The 23,977-nt window shown below is 43.8% G+C and overlaps 1 protein-coding gene across 3 annotated transcripts in view; it reads left to right on the top strand.

Moving 5' to 3' along the window:
* LOC121288897 (pancreatic alpha-amylase-like) overlaps nt 1-23,977 on the top strand; it is a 37,548-nt gene that overhangs the window by 6,376 nt on the left and 7,195 nt on the right. The window contains exons 2-8 of one of the 3 annotated variants that reach the window (XM_041207732.1): nt 1,822-2,036; nt 10,588-10,734; nt 12,453-12,650; nt 14,045-14,275; nt 14,358-14,491; nt 18,681-18,803; nt 20,625-20,724. In XM_041207732.1, coding sequence (XP_041063666.1) covers nt 1,863-2,036; nt 10,588-10,734; nt 12,453-12,650; nt 14,045-14,275; nt 14,358-14,491; nt 18,681-18,803; nt 20,625-20,724 — 1,107 coding nt within the window. In that variant the 5' untranslated portion in view covers nt 1,822-1,862. Of the gene's footprint in view, nt 1-1,818; nt 2,037-10,587; nt 10,735-12,452; nt 12,651-14,044; nt 14,276-14,357; nt 14,492-18,680; nt 18,804-20,624; nt 20,725-23,977 lie in introns of those variants that run through there. The other 2 variants (XM_041207731.1, XM_041207733.1) reach the window with 2 other exon arrangements.

The following is a 23,977-nucleotide window of genomic DNA, read 5'->3' as shown; positions in this document are numbered from 1 at the left end:
ATTGTTGCTCAGTTTGAGTTCGACTAGGGTCAGTCAACTCTTGACCTGATGACTGCCTTGGTCAACATGGACAAAAGAGCTGAACTCCAGAGGTGAGGTGAGAGTGACTGCCCTTGACATCAAGGCAGTATTTGACCAAATGTGGCACCAAGGAGCCCTAGCAAAACTAGAGTCAATGGGAATCAGAGGGGAAACTCTGTTGGTTGGAGTCATACCTAGCACAAAGGAAGATGGTTGTGGTTGTTGGAGGTCAATCATCTCAGTTCCAGGACATCAATGCAGGAGTTCCTCAGGGTAGTGTCCAAGGCCCAACCATCTTCAGCTGCTTTAGCAATGACCTTCCTTCCTTCCATTATAAGGTCAGAAGTGGGCATGTTCACTGCTGATTGCACAATATTCAACACCATTCGCGACTCCTCAGATACTGAAGCAGTCCATGTCCAAATGCAGCAAGACCTGGACAATATCCAGGCTTGGGCTGACAAATGGCAAATAACATTTGCGCAACACAAGTGCCAGGCAATGACCATCTCCAAGAAGAGAGAATCTACCCATCACCCTTGACATTCAATGGCATTACCATCATTGAATCCCCCACTATCAACACCCTGGGGGTACCATTGACCAAAAACTGAACTGGACTAGCCATATAAATAATGTGGCTACAAGAGGTCAGAGTCTAGGAATCCTGAGGTGAGTAACTCATCTCCTAACTCCCCAAAACCTGTCCACTATCTATAAGGCACAAGTCAGGAGTGTGATGGAATGAGTGCAGCTCCAACAACACTCAAGAAGCTGGGCAACATCCAGGGGAAAGCAGCCTACTTGATTGGTACCCCATCCACAAACATACATTCACTCCCTCCACCACAAACAAATAATGGCAGCAGTGTGTACCATCTACAAGATGCACTGCAAGAACTCACCAAGGCTCCTTTGGCAGCACCTTCCAATCCCACGACTGCTACCATTTAGAAGGACAAGGGCAGCAGATAAATGGGAATACCACCACCTGGAAGTTCCCCTCCAAGTCACTCACCATCCTGACTTGGAAATATATCTCTGTTCCTTCACTGTCGCTGTGCCAAAATCCTGGAACTCCCTCCCGAACAGCACTGTGGGTGTACCTACACCACGTGGACTACAGTGGTTTAGGGAGGCAGCTCACCACCACCTTCTCAAGGGGAATTGTTTGGGCATTAAATGCTAACCCCAGCCAGCAATGCCCATATCCTGTAAATGAATATAAAAAAACAAATAAGGGTGTTGTTTCCACCTGTGGGCAGGACCAGAACTAGGGTTCATGAATACAAGATAGTCACTAATAAATCCAAAAGGGAATTCAGGAGAAACTTCTTTATTCAGACAATGGTGAGAATGTGGAACTCACAAATGATTGAGGTGAATAATATAGAATGGGAAACTGGATAAACACATGAGGAAGAAAGGAACAGAAATATATGCTGATGGGATAAGATGAAGGAGGACTGGGAAGGGGCTCGTGTGGACCATAAATACCAGCATGGATCATTTGGGTTGAATGGCTTGTTTCTGTGCCTTACATTCTGTGTATTTCTTTGCAAACCAAAGTGCAGCTTAGTTAAGTGCGATTTGTTGATCTAAAATTCTACTTTGTTGATTAATCATTAATGCTCAGCGATTGGGCTGGGATTCAAGGTAAACCAGAGTGGGACAGTCTTTGTCATTGTCCAGCTGTACTCACCCTTTATCAATGCCATTTTGTTTATAAGTGTTCGTTTTTCTGTTACATGGAAAATTCTGATTACCATTATTAATTATTTGTTCAAATATCACAAGAAGTATAAATTATGAGCTTCTGAGCTCATCCAGCCAACTCTGCAATGAAGATGAAGGTTCTGGTTCTGCTGGCATTTCTTGGAGGGTGTTTCGCACAGTACAACCCACACATGGTGCCCGGCCGAACATCCATTGTCCATTTATTTGAGTGGCGCTGGACGGATATCGCAGATGAGTGTGAGCGTTACTTGGCCCCCAGTGGATTTGGGGGTGTTCAGGTAGCCATTAGTATCTATTGTTTCAATTCTTCCCATCACCCTTCTCATTGTTAATCAGAGTGACCAAGGAACCTGGGGGTCATTCCCCATAAAACAGAGAAGGTTAAAGGGGAGATTAACCAGGATGCTGCGGGGGATGAGGGACTTTAATTACATAGAGAGACTGGAGAGGCTGGGATTGTTCTCCTTAGAGCAGAGAAGGTTAAGGGGAGATTTAATAGAAGCTTTCAAAGTCATGAACAGTTTTGATAGAGTAAATAAGGAAAAACTGTTTCTAGTGGCAGGAGGGTCGGTAACCAGAGGGAAACAGATTGAAGAGAATCGGTAAAGGAAATAGAGAAATGAAAAAGAAAATAAGGTGAGCAAAGAAAGTTTTTAGAAGGGATTAGAGGGTGTTCAAATGTTTTCAGGAGATTTAAAAAGTCAAGCTATTCCAGCATTCCTTTCTTTTAAGCAGTTTTACTGGTAGAGCAAATGTGAGAGAAATGGAATCCTTAACCCTGCCTCACATTATAAACAAGAGACAGTTTAGAAATGTATGGATTTAGAACAAAGACATCCATGTCTAGGAAACAAGGTGAACAGTTTGCTCAAGCATTTACCCTTGTGGCATGGAGACAAAGGCTGAAAACCTTATGAGCTGGTTAAACACCTAAAAATGTGGCCTCAGCTAAATGTGCAATCTATGTATTTATGTACCTATGTGTTACTGAGGCATGGGCCAAAGTTGTTTTATGGTATAAGAATAAAACCAGGTTGCCTCTTAGACAGAACATTCTCAAGGGTTAGGAGCAATGCAGCAATGTGGAGCACTTAGACAGTGGGAGTTGGTTACTCCAGGGCCAAGTGTAACCTCACAGAGTGAACTGCTGGGAGTTTGGTGAGTGGGTTCTCCTTTTTCTACCCCTTTCAGCCTCCAGTATTTGGTTCTCATTTCGGTATAAGGGAAGAAGTTGATTAGTGAGTAACTGGTAAGTTATCCTCCTTATTCTACCTATGATGAAGAGTTTGTGAAGTTAAGGTATGGTAGGGTAGCTTGGCTCAGTGGAATGTGCATCATGTTGCATGTGGGAAGTCACAAACACACCATGTGTCCTAGACAAACACATTTGCAGGACATGTCACCAGCTGAAGAAGCTTGAGCTCTGAGTTTCGGAACTCAAGCAAGGGATGGAGCCACTGTGGTTGAGGGCTTTGCGGATATCACGTTTAGGGAGGAGGTCACACTGCAGGTTAGGATAAAAGAGCGTGAGGGACAGGATAAAAGCGCGAGGAGAGCGGCGGAGACTCAAGATAAAAGAGCGCAAGGAGAGCGGCGGAGACACAGGATAAAAGAGCGCGAGGAGAGTTCCAGGGAGCAGAGTTGGAGGGTGGAGTTCCAGAGAGGTGAGAATAAAAACCTTACCTCGGGGATTCGTGGACCTCGGGTCTTTAAAACAAAATTTTAAAGTGTGTCACGGTAAATCTGTGACCTGATTGGCTTGTAGAGAATCTACACTGAATTTGAAACTAAAACATTATTAAGCTAATTAAACCAAATAAATCAATCACTTAATTAATAAGTAGAGGGTATCTAGAGCAGAATCAGGGGATTACTGTTATTAGAATTTAGCATCTGTAGTAGAAATCTAGCCCTAGGGAACGTATAGTTAATAAAGAGTCAAAAAGCAGTTATTAGATTTAAATTAATTTATTAAATAGTTCTAGAAATGGCAGTTGCGGGGGTGAAGTGCTTCACCTGTGGGATGTGGGAAATCTGTGATGCTTCAAGTGTCCCGGACAACTACATCTGCAGGAAGTGTACCCAATTGCAGCTCCTCACAGACCGCATGGATCGGTTGGAGCAGCAGTTGGATGCACTTAGGAGCATTCAGGTCGCGGAAAGCATCATTGACAGGAGTTTTGAAGATGTGGTCACACCCAGGTACAGGCAGATAGCTAGGTGACCGCTAGAAAGGGCAGGCAGTCAGTGCAGAAATCCCCTGTGGCTGTCCCCCTCTCTAACAGGTATATCATTTTGGATACTGTTGGGGGGGATGGCCTATCAGGGGAAAACAACAGCAATAGCCAGAGCAGTGGCACCATGGCTGTCTCTGTTTGTTCAGCAGGGGGGGGTCAAAGCACAGAAGAGCAATTGTCATAGGGGACTCTATAGTCAGGGGCTCAGATAGGAGCTCAGGATATTGGTGCCCCTCCAGTTTAGATGCAACCCGTCCTTCTTGTACAGGTCCCACCTGCCCCAGAAGAGATCCCACTGATCCAGATATCGGAAACCCTCCCTCCTACACCATCTGTTCAGCCACGTGTTTAGCTGCACTATCTTTCTATTTCTAGCCTCACTGGCACGTGGCACAGGGAATAATCCTGAGATTACAACCCTAGAGATCCTATTTTGTAACTTTCTACCTAACTCCCTGAACTCCCGCTGCAGGACCTCGTCACTCTTCCTGCCTATGTCGTTAGTACCAATGTGTACCACGACCTCTGGCTGTTCTCCCTCCCTTCAGAATGTCCTGTACCCGATCAGAGACATCCTGGCACCAGGAAGGCAACATACCATCCTGGTGTCTCTTTCATGACCACAGAAGTGCCTATCTAAGCCCCTGACTATAGAGTCCCCAATGACAATTTTTCTTCTGTGCTTTGACCGCCCCCTGCTGAACAACAGAGCCAGCCGTGGTGCTACTGCTGTTGGGTTCCCCTGATAGGCCATCCCCCCCAATAGTATCCAAAACAGTATACCTGTTAGATCAGGTCGCCCCTCAGTCTTCTCTGCCAAGAAAACAACCCAAGTTTATCCAACCTCTCTTCACAACTTAAATGTTTCATCCCAGGCAACATCCTGGTGAATCTCCTCTGCACCCCCTCCAGTGCAATCACATCCTTCCTATATTGTAGTGACCAGAACTGTATACAGTACTCCAGCTGTGGCCTCACCAAGATTCTATACAACTCCAACATGACCTCCCTACTTTTGTACTCTATGCCTCGATTGATAAAGGCAAGTGTCCCATATGTCTTTTTCACCACCCCACTACATGCCCCTCTGCCTTCAGAGATCTATGGACACACACGCCAAGGTCCCTTTGTTCCTCAGAACTTCCTAGGGTCATGCCGTTCATTGAATACTTCCTTGTCAAAGTGTATCACCTCACACTTTTCAGGGTTAAATTCCATCTGCCACTTATCTACCCATTTGACCATCCCGTCTATATCTTCTTGTAGCCCAAGACACTCAACCTCACTGTTAACCACCCGGCCAATCTTTGTGTCATCCACTAACTTACTAATCCTACCCCCCACACAAAAACAAAAACAGATAGCTCTTGTGGGGGAGCTATCTGTACCTTATCTGTCCTATCTTAGACACTTAATTAGCACATTCCTTTAGATAATATCACCACCTTCAACACCTCTTTGTTCTTTTGTCTGTGACAGCTTTTGGTTATCTCCTCCTATCACTGGCTGTTTGTCCCAACAAACTCCCTCCCCCCTTAAACCAGCTTATATTTCACCCCTTTCCTAATTTGACTTAGTTCTGTTGAAGGGTCATGAGGACTTGAAATGTCAACTGTACTCTTCTCTGCCGATGCTGCCATACCTGCTGAGTTTTTCCAGATATTTCTGTTTCTGTTTTTGTTTTGGATTTCCAGCATCTGCAGTTTTTTGTTTTTATCTCTGTACTTTTCTTTGTTCAATCGGGCAGAGAGGGAATGGGTGTCTAATGGAACTTTGCAGGTAGTACAGGAGCCACTGTGTTGATCTCGCTTGCTAACCAGTTTTCCATTTTGGGTAGTGGTGAGGGCAATGGTTCCTCGCAGGAGTGCAGTAAGACCCACATTGTACCACGGGTGACTCGGCTGGACAAGAGGGAGAAAGAAAAGTGGAAGGACAATAGTGATAGGGGGTTTGTAAGTTAGGGGAGCAGACAAGTGTTTCTCCAGCCCTAGACATGATTCCAGGATGCTGTGTTGCCTCCCTGGTGCCAGGGTCAAAGATGTCACAGAGCAGCGGCAGAACATCCTTCTGGGAGAGAGTGAACAGCCAGAGGTCATGTCCATCTTTGTACCAATGACATAGGAAGGAAGAGAGATAAGGTCCTGAAAGCAAATTTTAGGGAGTTAGGAAGGAAATTAAAAAGCATGATTAAAAATCAAGAGCAGTAATCTCAGGATTACGCCCAGTGTTACATGCTGGTGAACATAAGAAAGGGAGGATTGAGCGATTGAACATGTGGCTGGAGAATTAGTTTGGGGGGAAGGCATCAGATTTCTGAGGCATTGGGACTGGTTCTGGGTCAGGTGGGACCTGTACACGATGGACAGGTTACACCTTAACAGGACTGGGACTAACATCCTCACAAGGAGATTTACTAGTGCTATTAGGGAATGTTTAAACTAGTTTGTCAGGAGAATGGGAACTCAGATTGGAGGGAAGCAAAACTGGTAACAGCAAGTAGAAAAATAGCAAAATTAGAAGGCAGATGAAGTGTAGGCAAGTATCAAATAGGATCAGAATGTAGAATAATGTTAAAACGACAGAATTAGGAGCGCTCTATCTGAATGCCTGCAGCATTCGCAACAAAGTAGATGATTTTGAAGGCACAAATTGAGGTAAATGTGTCTGTTCTAATTGCCATTATGGAGACAAGGCTATAGAGTGATCAAGACTGGGAACTGAATATTCAAGGATATTTATCACTTAGGAAGGATAGGCAAAAAGGAAGAGGAGGTGGGATAGCACTGTTAATAAGGGACAAGATCAGTACATTTGTGAGTGAGGATCTTAGATCGAAGGGTGAAGATGTAGAATCAGTTTGGGTGGAGCTAGGAAATAGCAAGGGACAGCAAACATTGGTGGAAGTTGTTTGTAAGCCACCAAAATGTGATAATGTTGGGCACGGTATCAATCACAAAATTAGAGCTGCATGTAACATGAGTAATATTCAATTTACACAGACTGATAAAACCAAATCACCACTAATGCTGTGGAGGATGAGTTTCTGGAGCAGTAAATTGAAGAACCAACTAGGAATCGGGCAATTTTAGATTTAATATTATGTAATCGGAAAGCGCTAGTTAATAACCTTGCTGTAAAGGAACCTTTAGGAAATAGTGGTCATAATATGATAGAATTTCACATTATGTTTAAAAGTGCTCCAGCTCATTCTGAAACTAGGGTCTTAAATCTGAACAAAGGAAACTATGAAGGTATGAGGGGCAAGTTGACTATGGTGGGTTGGGAAAATTTACTAAGAAGAATTTGACAGTAGACAGGCAATGGCTAGTATTAAAGAAGTATTACATGGTCTACAACAAAATACATTTCTCTGAGACACAAAAATCCAACAGGAAAGGTGAATCAATTGTGGCTAACAAAAGAAGTTAAAGATTATATTAGATCAAAGGAAGTGGTTTATAAGGTTGCCAGAAAAAGTGGTAAGCCGAGGATTGGGAGCAATTTACAATCCAGAAAAGGAGGACCAAGAAACTGATAAAGGGAAAAGAGAATATGAATGCAAGCTAATGAGTAACATTAAGGTGGACTGTAAAAGTTTCTTGAGGTATGTGAAAAAGAAAAGATTAGCAAGTACAAATGTGAGTCCATTACAAGCAGAGCTAGGAGAGTTTATAATGGAGAATAGGGAAATGGAGGAGAAATGAAACAATTACTTTGTGTCTGTCTTCATGGAGGAAGATACAGAAAATCTCCCAGTTATACGAGGGAACCAAGGGGCTTGTGAAAATGAGAAACTGAAAAAAATTAGTGTTAATAAAGAGGTAGCACTCAAAAAATTAATTGGATTGAAGGTTGATAAATCCCCTGGAGCATATGAGCTACATCCCAGAGTGTTGAAGGAGGTGGCTATAGAGACAGTGGATGCATTGCTGGTTATCTTTCAAAATTCTATAGATTCTGGAAAGGTTCCTGCAGTCTGGAAAATAGCAAATGTAACACTGTTATTTAAGGAGGGAGGGAGGGAGAAAATGGAGAACTACAGCCCTGTTAGTTTGACGTCAGTATTACAGAAAATGTTAGAATCTGTTGTAAAGGATGTGATAACTGGGCAGTTAGAAAATCATGATATGATTGGGCAGAGTCAACATGGATTTATGAAAGGGAAATCATGTTTGACAAAGCTGTTGGAGTTCCTTGAGGACGTTACTTGTAGCATTGATAAAGGAGAACCAGTGGATGTGGTGAATTTGGATTTTCAGAAGGCTTTCGATAAGGTCCCACACAGGTTAGTAAACAAAACTAAAGCACGTGGGATTGGGAGTAACATACTTAGTGACACAAAGTTAGGTGGGAATGTGAGTTGTGAGGAAGATGCAAGGAGGCTCCAAGGGGACTTCGACAGGCTAAGTGAGTGGGCAGGAACATGGTAGATGGAATGTAATGCGAATAAGCATGAAGTTATCCACTTTGGTAGAAAAAACAGAAAGGCAGAGTATTTCTTAAATGGTGAGAGTTAGGAAATGTTGACGCCCAAAGGCACCTGGGTTTCCTTGTTCATTAGTCACTAAAAGCCAGCATGCAGGTGCAGCAAATCATTAGGAAGGCAAATTCATTGCAAGAGGATTTGAGTACAGGAGTAAAGATGTCTTGCTGCAGCTGTATAGAGCCTTGGTAAGACCTCACCTGGAGTATTGTGTACAGTTTTGGTCTCCTAATTAGGAAAGGATGTAGAGGAAGTGTAACGGAGGTTCACCAGACTAATCGCTGGGATGGTGGGATTGTACTATAAGGAGAGATTGTGGAAACTGGGCTTGTATTTTCTACAGTTTCGAAGAATGAGAGGTGATCTTTCGAAATTTACAGAATTCTTACAGGGTGTAGAGGGTAGATGCGGATAGGATGTTTCCCTTGGCTGGTGAACCTAGAACCAGGGGACACAGTCTCAGAATAAGGGACAGGCATTTCGGAATTTTTTTATTCATTCACGGGATGTGGGCTTCGCTAGCTGGTCCAGCATTTATTGCCCATCCCTAATTGCCCTTGAGAAGGTGGTGGTAAGCTGTCTTCTTGAACCGTCCATGAGGTGTAGGTACACCCACAGTGCTGTTAGGGAGGAAGTTCCAGGATTTTGACCCAGTGACAGTGAAGGAACGGCGATATATTTCCAAGTCAGGATGGTGAGTGACTTGGAAGGGAACTTTCAGGTGATGGTGTTCCCATCCATCAGCTGCCGTTGTCCTTCTAGATGGTAATGGTCATGGGTTTGGAAGGTGCAGTTGAAGGAGCCTTGGTGAATTCCTGCAGTGCATCTTGTATATGGTACACACTGCTGTTACTGTGCGTTGATGGTGGAGGGTGTAAATGTTTGTGGATATGATGCCAATCAAGCGGGATGCTTTGCCCTGGATGGTGTCAAGCTTCTTGAATGTTGTGGGAGCTGCACTCATCCATCACATTTCTGACTTGTGCCTTCAAGATGGTGCTCAGGCTTTGGGGAGTTAGGAGGTGAATTACTCATCGCAGGATTCCTAGCCTCTGACCTGCTCTTGTAGCCACAGTATTTATATCACAAGTCCAGTTCAGTTTCTGGTCAATGGTAACCCCCAGGATGTTGATAGTGGGACATTCAATGATGGTAATACCATTGAGTATCAAGGGGTGATGGTTGGATTCTCTCTTGTCAGAGATAAGGAGGAATTTCTTCACTCAGAGGGTGCTGAATCTTTCGAATTCTCTGCCCCAGAGGGTTGTGGAAACTCAATCATTGAGCATGTTCAAGACAGAAATGGATAGATTTACCTGACCAGAAAATCCAGGGGTCAAATTCAGAACTAGACTTATATTAGTCTTTAACCAAATTGAACCACCCCTGGACATGAAAATTCACCCTGGACATATGTTTTGATATAGCACCTCACAACATAGTAAAAGGTTTTCACAGAAGCATTATGAAACAAAAATTGAGACTGAATAATGTGAGGAAATGTCAGGACAGGTGAGCAAAAGCTTGGTCAAAGAGGTAGGTTTTAAGGTGCATCATAAAGGAGGAGAAAGAGGTAAAGAGATGGAGATGTTTAAGGAGGGAATTACAGAGCTTGGCACACAGACAGCTCAAGGCACAGCCACCAGTGCTGAAATGATAAGGGGTGCATAAGAGGTCAGAATTAGAGGAGTGCAGAGATTTCAAAAGAGTGCAGGGCTAGAGAAGCTTACAGAGATAGGGAGGGGTGTAGGAGCTGGAGGAGGTTACAGAGATACAGAGGGGTGTAGGGGCTAGAGAAGCTTACAGAGATAGGGAGGGGTGTAGGGGCTGGAGGAGGTTACAGAGATAGGGAGGGGTGTAGAGGCTGAAGGAGGTTACAGAGATAGTGAAAGTGTAGGATTTTAGGCTATTACAGGGATTTGGAGGTTTGTAGGGCTGGACGTGGTTACACATATCAGGATGAGGCCATGGAGGAATATGAAAACAATCTTCATTAATGTGCAGCAACTTCTTGATGTTCAGTCAGGACGGGCTCTGTGGTGATGATAATTAAAACTACAGTAATGATTGGTTCCATTACAACTGGCTCTGCATGTGTTTCTGTGACAGATCTCTCCACCCAATGAACACATTGTCCTCAATGATCCTTGGAGACCTTGGTGGGAGAGGTACCAGCCAATCAGTTACAGGCTTTGTTCTAGATCAGGCAACGAAGTGGAATTCAGGGACATGGTGACAAGATGCAACAATGTTGGTGTAAGTTGGTCAATGAACCCTTCTTTTTCCAGTCACTGTAAACTATGACTCTACCCCAGGATCTCAAACTTTTGGAGAAGGAGATTGACTTCCATTGTCATTAACTTGGGTTAACAGAATTGGTAGCCTCAGAATGGGCCTTACTGCCTCGTTTACAGCTCTTTTACAGCAATTCCATTTAGGAAGGAGACTATTGCCAGTGTTCTAGCCACCCACCTGTTTTAATTAGAATCTACAGCACAGAAACAGTCCATTCGACCCAACTGATGCACGCTGGTTTTTATACTCCAGCATATATGAGCTTCCCCCCACCCTCCCTTTATCTCACCCGATCACCATATCTTTCTAATCCTTTCTCCCTCGTGTTTATCCAGCTTCCCTTTAAACATATCTATACTATTCATCTCAACCACTCCCTGTGGAAACAAGTTCGACATTCTCGCCGCTCTCTGGGTAAAGGAGTTTCTCCTTAATTCCTTGGTGGATTTAATGGTGACGACCTTATATCTATGCCCACTAGTTTTGGTGTGGCCCATGAGTGGAAACATCTGTTCCTTGTTCGCACTTTCAAAGCCTTTTATGTTTGAAAGACTTCTATCTGGTCACCCCTCAGTCTCCCCTTTTTGTGAAATGCAAAATGAGCTGTACATATTGCTCCAAGTGTGGCCAACCAAGGTTCAAAACGGATTTAGATGAACTTCTCCGTTTTTCAACTCCATGCCTCTGGAAATGAACCCACCAGTTTTTTTCTGCATTTTTGTGGAGTCTCATTAGCCTGCCTTGCTATTTTTAGCAGATTTTTACTCCCAGATCCCCCTCCTCCTCCATCCCATATAGATTCTCATATTGTAGGTAATAAGTGACCTCCTTTTTTTTCTTATTAAAGTATAAAATGTCATATTTGTCTATATTGGCAAATAGGAACAGGAGGAGCCATTTTACCCTCTCAGGACTATTCTATCATTCAAAGAGATCAAGGCTGATCTGTAATTTAACTCCATATAGGGAGTTGCATATCAGATGGTCAGTACTAAGAGATTGCTGCACTGTCAGGGAGTCAGTACTGAGGGAGTGCTGCACTGTCAGAGAGTCAGTACTGAGAGAGTACTGCACTGTCAAGGGTCAGTGCTGAGGGAGCGCAGCACTGTCAGAAGGTCAGTACTGAGGGAGTGCTGCACTGTCAGAGGGTCAGTACTGAAGGAGTTCTGCAATGTTATTGAGTCAGTACTGAGGGAGTGCTGCACTGTGAGAGGGTCAATACTGAGGGAGTCCTACACTGTCGGTGGGTCAGTACTAAGAAAGCACTGCACTGTCAAAGGGTCAGTGCTGAGGGAGTGCAGCACTGTCAGAGGGTCAGTACTGAAGGAAACTGCACTGTTGATGATGCATCTTTGAGGTGAGACATTAAATTGAGGCCTCATCTGTCATTTGAAATTGATATATGGGATATCATTAAGAGCAGGAGCAGTTCTCCCCCATGTCCTGGCTAATATTTATTTCCCCCACCAACATCACTAAAATAGACGATTTGGACATTATCACGTTGTTGGTGGGAGCTTGCTGTGTGCAAAGTTGATACTGCGTTTCCTACATTCCAACAGTGAGTACATTTTAAAAAGTGTAATTCATTAACTGTGAAGCACTTTGGCACATCCTGAGGTTGTGAACAGTGCTATAGAAATGCAAGGCCTTTCTTTCACCTTTTTTAACCCTTTCAGGTGCGTATCTATGCAGACGCTGTGATTAATCACATGTGTGGAACATCAGGTGGGTCTGGGAATCATTCATCCTGTGGTTCGTACTTTGATGCCAGATCTGAAAGCTTTCCAGCTGTTCCGTACTCTTCCACGGATTTTAACGATGGCAAATGCAGAACTCTGAGTGGCAACATCGAAAATTATAATGACATCCACCAAGTAAGGAGCATCTCTACAGTTAACCCCATCTCTTGGTTTGTTTCACTGTTAGGCACATCCACTTTCAAGTTGCATCGCCCAGTGCAGTTGCATTCTCACCTGTATCCTTCACTTCACTGCAACCCTTCAACTGGGGTGATGGAGAAAAAATATTCAGAACAGTAGCTTGCTCTGCTCGAGCACCATAAACATTACCTAACACCCCAAAATATTACAGCATTGCAAAAAATATATATATATATCTAGTGCTGGGTGGCGGAAGTGTGATCAGGGGTTAGCAATGTGAAGGCAAGATAAAAGGGCATGGTAAGGCTTATGAGGAAGTTTCTGAAGAAAGGGAGGGAAGGAGCAATGTAGAGAGATCAGTACTGAGAGAGAGTCAGTACTGAGGGAGTGCTGCACTGTCAGGGGGTCAGTACTGAGCGAGTGCTGCACTGTCAGAGGGTCAGCGCTGAGGGAGTGCTGCACTGTCAGAGGGTCAGTACTGAGGGAGTGCTGCACTGTCAGAGGGTCAGTACTGAGGGGTTTGTCAAGTTCCAGATGGTTGGAAACCTTATGGTCAATGGTGAAGAGAGGGAGCGAGCAGTGGGATAGTGGAGGTGATACAAGAGTGCAGGACATTCACTGGAATATGTCAGGCATACTTGGGCAGTGACACCATCAGCCTCTACAGTCAATTAATCCACTGTTCCCCTTCCACCACCTACAAATGTCAGCTGCTTGGCCTAAATAGCCAAGTGGTTATGGTACTGGGCTTGTAACCCCAAGATCAAGAGTTCAAATCTCACAATGGCAAACTATGAAACAACGTAACTTCATCTGACTAGGAACAGATGGAAACGTGTTTGTACTCGAAAGAGTTACAAATGTCAGCTCATGCAAAACTCTACTGTCCATTACCTAATTCACACCAAGTCCCATTCACTGATTGCCCTTGGAGCTAGCTGACCTACATTGGATTACAGTCCAGCTAGACCTCAATTATAAAATTCTCATCTTTGTTTTCAAATCCCTCCATGTCCTCGCCCCTCCCTATCTCTGTAATCTACTCCAGCCCCACAACCCTTTGTGATCTCTGTGCTCCTTTAATCCCAGCCGCTTGATCCTCCCAAATTTCCATCACTCCACCATTGGCTGCCATGTCATCAGCTGCCTGGGAGCTAAGCTCTGGAATCCCTCCCTAAACCTTTCCATCTCTCTCTTCTTGAAAACACTCCCTAGAACCTTTTGGTCAACTGTCTAATATCTGTCCTTCTTTGACTTGTGTTATATATTGTCTGCAAACATTCCTGTGAAGCACCTTGGGAGCTCTTCCTTTCTTAAAGGCATTACAGAAATGCAAGTTGTTTTCTTTGAATGGCTTTGCAAACTGAACTGAGCATGTGCTCTGACAGGTCAGGGACTGCAGGCTTGTGAGCCTTCTGGACCTCGCATTGCAGATGAATTATGTGAGGGACAAGGTTGCGGAGTACCTGAACCATCTTATTGACCTGGGGGTGGCTGGCTTCCGAGTGGATGCATCCAAACACATGTGGCCTGGCGACATGGAAGCTATCTTCAGCCAGTTAAACAACCTCAACACTCGCTGGTTCAGCAGTGGCTCCAAGCCTTTCATCTATCAAGAGGTGAGTCAGTCTGTTTCTGCTCATATTCTTCCCTAAATATCCTCATCACTCAGGACTTTTGTATTCATCTCTTATCCACCAGGTGATTGATTTGGGAGGTGAGCCTGTCAAATCCTCCCAGTATTTTGGGCTGGGGCGAGTGACTGAATTCAAGTACAGCGCCAAGCTAGGTACAGTGGTTCGCAGGTGGAATGGTGAGAAGATGGCTTATTTAAGGTAGGTGCTGAATCTTACCTTTAATTTTTGTTGCTGCTTAGTCAAAACCCTGGAAAGTTTGTTCATGAAAACAAATGTAAATTAAAAGGCATGTGTTGCACCTTTCACAACCTGAGGACATCGCAAGGCACTTTACAGTCAATGAAATTCAATTGTTTGAAGGGTACTCACTGTTGTAATGGAGAAAACACAGCAGCCAATTTGTGCACAGCAAGCTCCCATACACAGCAATATGATAACAATCAGATAACCTGTTTTCAGTGATGTCGTTTGAGGGATAAATAACAGCCCGAGGACCCTGGGAAAATCTCACCTGCACTTCTTTGAAGTGGTCCCATGGGAATTTAATATCCAGCTGATGGGGAGACAGGGCCTCAGTTTGGCATCTCATCCAAAAACAAGGACCTCAGAGTACAGCACTCTCACAGTACTGACCCTCCGACAGTGCAGCACTCCCTCAATACTGACCCTCTGACACTGCAGCACTCCTTCAGTACTGCACTGGGAGTGTCAGCCTGATATTTATGTTCAAGTCTTTGGAGTGAGCCAAAACCCATAATCTTCTGACTCAATTTGAAGCTTGAATCTGTCTTCACTCAGAGCCTGCTCTATATTTCTGGGTGTTCCTGTTATCTTTTTATTTAATCTGTGATGGCCTTTCTGCTGAGTTGGTCATCCCATGATCAGAAGGTTTTGGGTTCAAGTCCCATCTACATACCTGAACGAAAAAAACCTAGGCTGGCATTCCTAGGGAGAGATCACTGTAGTGAAGGAGTGCTGCATTGTCGGAGGATCAGTACTGAGGGTTTTTAAAAAGTCATTTATGGGATGTGGGCATCGCTGGCTAGGTCAGCATTTATTGCCCTTAAGGCGGTAGTGAGCTGCCCTCTTCAACTGCTGCAATCGACATGGTGTAGGTACATAAGGAGCTGGCAGATGAATTGAACAGGTATTTTGCAACAGTATATTCACTATAGATGATACAAGTAACATCCCTGAAGCAGCTATAAATCAGGAAATGGAAGAGATGGAGGAACTCAGGAAAATTACAGTCACCAGAGAAAGTGGTACTGAGTAAATTGTTGGAGCTGCAGGCTGACAAGTGCCCGAGTCCTGTTGGACTTCACCCTAGGGTCTTAAAAGAAGTGTCTAGGGAGATAGTTGATGCATTGGTTTTAATTTTCTGAAACTCCCTAGATTCGCAGAAGGTCCCATTAGATTAGAAGATAGCAAATGTAACTCCATTATTCAAAAAGGGAGGGAGACAAAAAGCAGGAAACCATGGCCAGTTAGCTTAACATCTCTCATATGGAATATGTAAGAAACCATGATTAAAGAAACTAAAGCAGGGCATTTGGCTAAGTTCAAGGTAACCAGGCAGAATCAACATGGTTTTGTGAAAGGGAAATCATGTTTAACCAACTTATTGGAGTTCTTTGAGGAAGTAACATGTGCTGTGGCTAAAGGGGAACTAGTGGATGTACTGAGATTTCCAGAAGGCATTTGGAAAAAGTGTCACATCAAAGGTTATTGCGGAAAATAAAAGCTCATGGCATAGGGGGTAACATATTGGCATTGATAGAAGATTGGCTAGCTAACAGGAAGCAGAGAATAGGCATAAATGGGTCTTTTTCAGGCTGGCAAGATGTAATGAGTGGTGTGACACAGGGATCAGTGTTGGGACCTCAACTGTTTACAATTTGTGTAAATGACTTGGATGAAGGGATGGATGGGATGGTTTCCAAATTTGCTGATGACACAAAGATAGGTAGGAAAGTAAAATGTGAAGAGGACATAAGGAGGCTACAAAAAGATATAGCTAGGTTAAGTGAGTGAACAAAGATCTGGCAAATGGAGTATAATATGGGAAAATGTGAAATTGTCCAATTTGGCAGGTAGGATAAAAGAGAAGCATATTATCTAAATGGTGAGAGATTGCAGAATCTGAGATTCAGAAGGATCTGGTTGTCTTTGTGCATGAATCACAAAAGGCTAGTATGCAGGTACATCAAGTAATTATGAAAGCTAATAGAATGTTATCATTTATTGCGAGGGAAATTGAATATAAAATTAGGGAGGTTATGCTTCAGTTATACAGAGCACTAGTGAGACCACATCTGGAGTACTGTGTACAGTATTGGTCACCTTATTTAAAGAAGGATGTAAATGCTTTGGAACCAGTTCAGAGAAGATTTACCAGACTAATGGGTGGGTTGTCTTATGAGGAAAGGTTGGACAGGCTAGGCTTATATCTACTGGAGTTTAGAAGAGTAAAAGGCGACTTGATTGAAACATAAGAATCTTTGGGTACTTGAAGGGGTGGATGTGGAGAGGATGTTTCCTCTTGAGGGAGAATCTAGAACTAGGGATCACTGTTTAAAAATAAGGGGTCGCCTATTTAAAACGGAGTTAAGGCGAAATCTTTTCTCTCAGAGGGCTGTGAGTCTTTAGAACTCTTCCTGAAATGTCGGTGGATGCAGTCTTTGAATATTTGTAAGGCAGAAGTGGATAGATTCTTGGTAAGCAAGGGGTGATAGGTTATTGGGGATAGGCGGAGTGCAGATTTGAGGTTACTACCAGATCAGCCATGATCTTATTAAATGGCAGAGCAGGCTTGGGAGGCCGAATTGCCTACTCCTATTCCTTGTTCATATGTTCTTGTGAATCTCCTCTGTACTTTCTCCAATGCCTTCACATCCTTCCGCAAGTATGGCGCCCAGAACAGGTCGCAGTCCTCCAGATCAGGCTTAACTAGTGTCTTATACAAGTTCAACATGACCTCCTTACTTTTGTACTCAATGCCCCTATTAATAAAGCCTAAGATATTATATGCTTTATTAAGTGCTTTCTTATACATTCCCTGCCATCTTCAATGAATTATGTACATATACATCGAGGTCCCTCTGATCCCGCACCTTCTTTAGAGTTTCTCCCTTTATTTTATACTGTCTCTCCATATTCTTCCTGACAAAATGAATCACCTCACACTTCTCTGCATTGAACTTCATCTGCCACATGTTTGCCCAATTCACCAACATGTCTATGTCCTTTTGAAGTTCAAGACTATCCCCATCACAGTTAACAACATTTCCAATCTTCATATCATCTGCAAATTTTGAAATCATACCCTGAACACCACAGTCTAGGTCATTAATATATATCAGGAAGAGCAAGGGTCCCAATACTGACCCCTGAGGAACTCCACTACAAACCTTCCACCAATCTGAAAAACAACCATTTATCACTACTGTTTCCTGTCACTCAGCCAATTTCTTATCCACTTGCCTCCTTTTCCTTTTATTCCATGAGCTAGAATTTTGCTTATAAATCTATTGTGTGGCACTGTATCAAATGCCTTTTGAAAATTCATATATGCCACATCAACCTTCTCTGTTACCTCCTCAAAAAACTCCAGCAAGTGAGTTAAACATGATTTTCTCTTAATGAATCCAAGCTGGCTTTCCTTAATTATCCTGCACTTGTCTAAGTGACTATTTATTTTGCCCCGACTGTCATTTCCAGAAGTCTCCCTACCGCTGAAGTCAAACTGACTGGTCTGTAGTTGCCGGCTTTATCCTTGCACCCCTTTTTGAACAAGGGTGTAACATTCACAGTTCTCCAGTCCTCTGACACCACCCCTGTGTCTAAGAAAGACTGAAAGATTATTACTAGTACCTCTGCAATTTCCACTCTCACTTCCCTCAGTATCCTTGGATGCATCTCATCCAGTCCTGGTACTTTATCTATTTTAAGTAAAAATAGCCCTTCTAACACCTCCTCCTTGTCAATTGTAAATTCTTCAAGTGTACCAGTTGAATCCAGGCACCTTTTACCCTCTCACTTGAAAGTAAATGATCCCAAGGGCACTGTTTGAAGAAAAGAGAGGGAGAGTTCTCTGTGGGGTTCTGGCCAACATTCATCCCTCAACCAACATCTCTGAAAAACAGATTATCTGGTCATCATCATGTTTTTGTTTGGGATCTTGTTGTGCATAAATTGGCTGCCACATTTCCCAAATTATGACAGGGACTATGCTTTAAAAAGTATGTGATTGACTATGAAACTCTTTGGCACAGCCTGAAATCATGAAAGAGTCAGTATAAATGCACAATCTTCTTTTTCCTACCAATTCAAGGAGCTATTCCTGTCTCTACTTGTCTGCTAACCATTGTAAACTTTCTGTGTGCAGGAATTGGGGAGAAGGATGGGCCTTCATGCCCACTGACCGGGCATTGGTCTTTGTCGATAACCATGATAACCAGCGAGGGCATGGACCTGGTGGCGCTTCCATTCTCACCTTCTGGGACCCCAGGTATGGGTCACGTGCCAACGTTCTGCCCCCGTGAGGTTCAGAGGGAAGGACACTAGTGTGTTTGAACCCATTTTACTTACAATCCAAACTACATAACATTTACTGTACAGAAACAGGCCATTCAGCCTGACTAACTGACCAGAGAGAACTCCTTCATGAAGAGCTCAATCGGATTACCCTGCAGTGAACCCTTTTAAAGAAATTAATATTGTGCTTGTAAAACTCAAAACAAAATGTCTACTGTTAGATGTGATTCCGCAATTGGGAAGCATATGCCGAACGATCCTGAGTGCGCTAATAGCTAGACTCATAACCAATTTAAGATAATCAGTTGAGCTTGTAATTTAACTCATTTACACTTGCTCGAAGTGACATACATTCACAAGCAGGGACCCATTCCCTGTAAATATGTTCAATTTTTGAGCCTTTTTTGAATTACTCAGAAGCTTGGGGAGCCTATGGTTCCCATTGCTTTCTCCATGGCAATGCCATGGCCAATCAGCGTTGACTTGCCAGCCAATCAGCACCCTTTTCTGCTGTAGTGTAAATTGCTGTGATTGTTTGAAATTTGGCATTCTTGCATTTGTCCTGATGAGTGCAAGACGAAAAACTTCTGCAACCTGACTCTCTTTTCAGCAAAATTCAAGTTCCGTACTAACAAGTGACAAATTAATAATAATAGTACTGGAGAAATAAACGAGATTAAGAGGTAACAAATCCCCTGGACCTGATGGCCTATGTTCCAGCCTTTTAAAAGGAGTAGTTGCATAGTTGATGGATGCAATGGTTTTGATCTTCAGCAATTCTTTAGACTCTAGAACATTCTCTTGAATTGGAATGGAACAAACATGATGTTGCTATTTAAGAAAGGAGGGAGAAAGAAAATAGGGGACTATAAACTAGTTAGCCTGACATCAGTAGCAGATGAAATGCTAGAATCCATTATTAGTAATGTGTTAACAGGACACTTAGAAACTCATATAATTAAGCAGAGTCAACACAGATGGATGAAAGGGAACAAAAACAAAAGTAGCTGGAAAAACTCAGCAGGTCTGACAGCATCTATGGAGAGAAATACAGTTAACATTTTGAGTCCATATGACTCTTCATCAGAACTGGAGTATAATGTGGAAAGTGTGAAGTTATCCACTTTGGTAAGAAAAATATGAAAGGGAAATTGTGTTCGAGAAATCTATTAGTTTCTTGAGTTTGTAACCAGCAGTTAAATAAAGAGGAACCAATGGTATATTTGGATTTTCAAGAAGCATTTGATAAGGTTCCACACAGTAAATTATTTCACAAAATTAGGACTCCTGGGATTGGGGGTAACATATTAGCATGGATTGCGGATTGGTTCATGGCCATAAAACACGGAGAAGGAATAAATAGGACATTTTCAGGTTGGCTGCCTGTGAGCAATTCGGTAGAAACATGGCAGATGGAGTATAATGTAGAAAGTGTGAAGTTATCCACTTTGGTAAGAAAAATAGAAAAGCGGATATTTTTAAAAGGTGAGACCTGGGAACAAGACTTCTCACCGGAAAAGTGAAGGTTGAAAGATCTTCGGTTTTCAGGATTCCAGGCAGAGGATGATAGATTGTTGGGTACTAAGGGAATTAAGGGATATAGGGGACAGCATTAGAAGGTGGAGTTGAGATAGAAGATTGACCATAATCTTACTGAATGGCGGAGTGTGTTCAAAGGGCCAGATGACCTACTCCAGCTCCTATTTCTTGTGTTCTAGAGAATAAAGCCACAGCCCTGTTCAGCCTTTTCTGATTAATTTAATCTCTCAGCTGTGGTCTCATTGCAACTCTGCAGGCTCTACAAAGTGGCTGTCGCATTCATGCTTGCTCACCCTTATGGCCAGACACGCGTGATGTCTAGCTACCGCTGGGATCGCTATTTCGTTAATGGAAAGGTAAATCTGACTTTCCAATGATTTTACACCACACTCTCAAAAATGAGCTAATGTTTAGCAGCACGGAATCAATAAACAACGCTTAATTAAAATCAACATGTTCAGCATAAAATTACATTGTTTTACAGTACAAAAACAGCTCAACTGGTTAGTGCTGGTGTTTTTTCACACATGAGCCTCCTCCCATTCCATTTCTCATCGTGATTGCTGTTGTTAGATTCTAAAGGGATTGGACAATGTCGGCCATGAGCAGCTGTCTCACTGTGTCCTGAACAGTCGATCCAGAGAGACGGCCTGAGCTTGACAGGGGAGGAGAATTTAAACCCAATCCAGGCAAGCCATACTTCAGTGAGTGAGTGATTGATCTATCAAACAGGCTCCCTATGGAGAGAGTGGAAGCTGTTAGTATTGATTCATTCAGATGGAAATTAGGGCGGTCGCTCAGAAAATAATATACTGCACTAGCAGATAGTCAGTACTGAGGGAGTGCTGCACTGTCAGAGGGTCAGTACTGAGGGAGTGCTGCACTGTCAGAGGGTCAGTACGGCGGGAGTGCTGCACTGTCAGAGGGTCAGTACGGGGGGAGTGCTGCACTGTCTGAGGGTCAGTACTGAAGGGGTGCCTTCTGTTGATGTGCTGGGCATTAACAGAGGATTCATTGTGTGTTCCTGTATAGGAAAAGACTGAAAGTGCAGCTGCAGGGAAGCATAGTTTAATGTATATCCCTATAAATTAAAGTTTATAAATCTGTAAAGATTTGGCTTCCTTCTAGATGACACAAAGCTGGGTGGGAGGGTGAGCTGTGAGGAGGATGCAGAGATGCTTCAGTGTGATTTGGACAAGCTGAGTGAGTGGGCAGATGCATGGCAGATGCAGTATGATGTGGATAAATGTGAGGTTATCCACTTTGGTAGCAAAAACAGGAATGCAGATTATTATCTGAATGGCTATAAATTGAGAGAGGGGAATGTGCAACAAGACCTGGGTGTCCTCATACACCAGTCACTGAAGGTAAGCATGCAGGAGCAGCAGGCGGTAAAGAAGGCAAATGGTATGTTGGCCTTCACAGCAAGAGGATTTGAGTACAGGAGCACAGATGTCTTGCTGCAGTTATACAGGGCCTTGATGAGACCACACGTGGAATATTGTGTGCAGTTTTGGTCTCCTTATCTGAGCAAGGATCTTCTTGCTATAGAGGGAGTGCAGCGAAGGTTTACCTGACTGATTCCTGGGATGGCGAGACTGACATATGAGGAGAGGTTGAGTCGGTTAGGGTTATATTCGCTGGAGTTCAGAAGAATGAGGGGGGATCTCATAGAAACCTATAAAATTCTAACTGGACTAGACAGGGTAGATGCAGGAAGGATGTTCCTGATGGTGGGGGAGTCCAGAACCAGGGATCACAGTCTGAGGATATGGGGTAGACCATTTAGGACTGAAATGAGGAGAAATTTCTTCACCCAGAGAGTGGTGAGCCTGTGGAATTCGCTACCACAGAAAGTAGTTGAGGCCAAAACATTGTATGTTTTCAAGAAGGAGTTAGATACAGCTCTTGGGGCGAAAGGGATCAAAGGGTATGGGGAGAAAGCAGGAGCAGGCTATTGAGTTGGATGAGCAGCCATGATCATAATGAATGGTGGAGCAGGCTCAAAGGGCCGAATGGCCTATTCCTGCTCCTGTTTTCTATACTTATGTTTCTATGTTTCATGGCTCTCTGGAATGGAGGCCAGCACATTAATGGAAAAGATAAGGCTGAAGCAAGCAATCTTCAGCCAGAAAAGCCGAATGGATGATCCATCTTGGCCTCCTCCGGAGGTCTCCAGCATCACAAATGCCAGTCTTCAGCCAATCCGATTCTCTCCACGTGATATTAAGAAACGGCTGAAGGCACTGAATACTGCAAAGGCTATGAGCCCTGACAATATCCTGGCAACAGTACTGACGACTTGTGCTCCAGAACTTGCCGTGCCCCTAGCCAAGCTGTTCCAGTACAGCTACAACACTGGCATCTACCCGGCTATGTAGAAAACTGCCCAGGTGTGTCCTGTACACAAAATGTAGGACAAATCCAACGCAGCCAATTACCTTGATCATCAATAAGGTGATGGAAGGGGTCATCAACAATGCGATCAAGTGGCACTTGCTTCATAATAACCTGCTCACTGATGCTCAGTTTGGGTTCCACCAGGGCCACTCAGCTCATGACCTCATTACAGCCTTGGTTCAAACATGTACAAAAGAACTGAACTCCCGAGGTCCAGTGATAATGACTGACTTTTACATCAAGGCTGCATTTGACGAAGTGTGCCATCAAAGAACCCTAGAAAAACTGGAGTCATTGGAATCAGGGGGAAGATTCTCCACTGGTTGGAGTCATACCTAGCTCGAAAGAAGATGGCTGTGGTTGTTGGAGGTCAAACATCTCAGCTCCATCACTGCAGGAGTTCCTCAGGGTAGTGTCCTAGGCCGAAACATCTTTGCTGTTTCCTTCCTTCCATCATAAGGTCAGAAGTGGGGATGTTCGCTGATGATTGCACAATGTTCAGCACCATTCGTGATTCCTCAGACACTGAAGCAGTCCATGTCCAAATGCAGCAAGCATATCAAAGCTTGGCTGACAAGTAGTAAGTAACATTCGCACCACATAAGTGCCAGGCAATGATGATCTCCAACAAGACAGAATCCAACCATTACCCCTTGACATTAAATGGCATTACCATCACTGAATTCCCAACCATCAACGTCCTGGGAGTTATCCATTGACCAGAAACGGAACTGGACTAGCCATATAAATACTGTGGCTACAAGACCAGGTCAGAGGTTAGGAATCCTGCAGCGAGTAGCTCACCTCCTGACTCCCCAAAGACTGTCCACCATCTATAAGGCACAAGTCAGGAGTGTGATGGAATACTCCTCACTTACATGCAGTTTGACTGACACCCCATCCACCACCTTAAACATTCACTTCCTCCACCACCGCTGCACAGTGGCAATGGTGTGTACCATCGACAAGGTGCACTGAAGCAACTCACCAAGGTCCTTCGACAGCACCTTCCAAACCCCCGACATCTACCACCTAGAAGGACGAAGGCAGCACATGCATGCAAACACCACCACCTGGAAGTTCCCCTCCAAGCCACACCATCCTGACTTGGAAATATATTGCCGTTCCTTCACAGTCGCTGGGTCAAAATCCTGGAACTCCCTCCCTAAAAGCACTGTGGGTATACCTACACCACATGGACTGCAGCGG

This window comes from Carcharodon carcharias, chromosome 16 (genome assembly GCF_017639515.1).
Source record: "Carcharodon carcharias isolate sCarCar2 chromosome 16, sCarCar2.pri, whole genome shotgun sequence".
Lineage (NCBI taxonomy): Eukaryota > Metazoa > Chordata > Chondrichthyes > Lamniformes > Lamnidae > Carcharodon > Carcharodon carcharias.
This window is presented reverse-complemented; position numbering and strand designations above follow the sequence as displayed.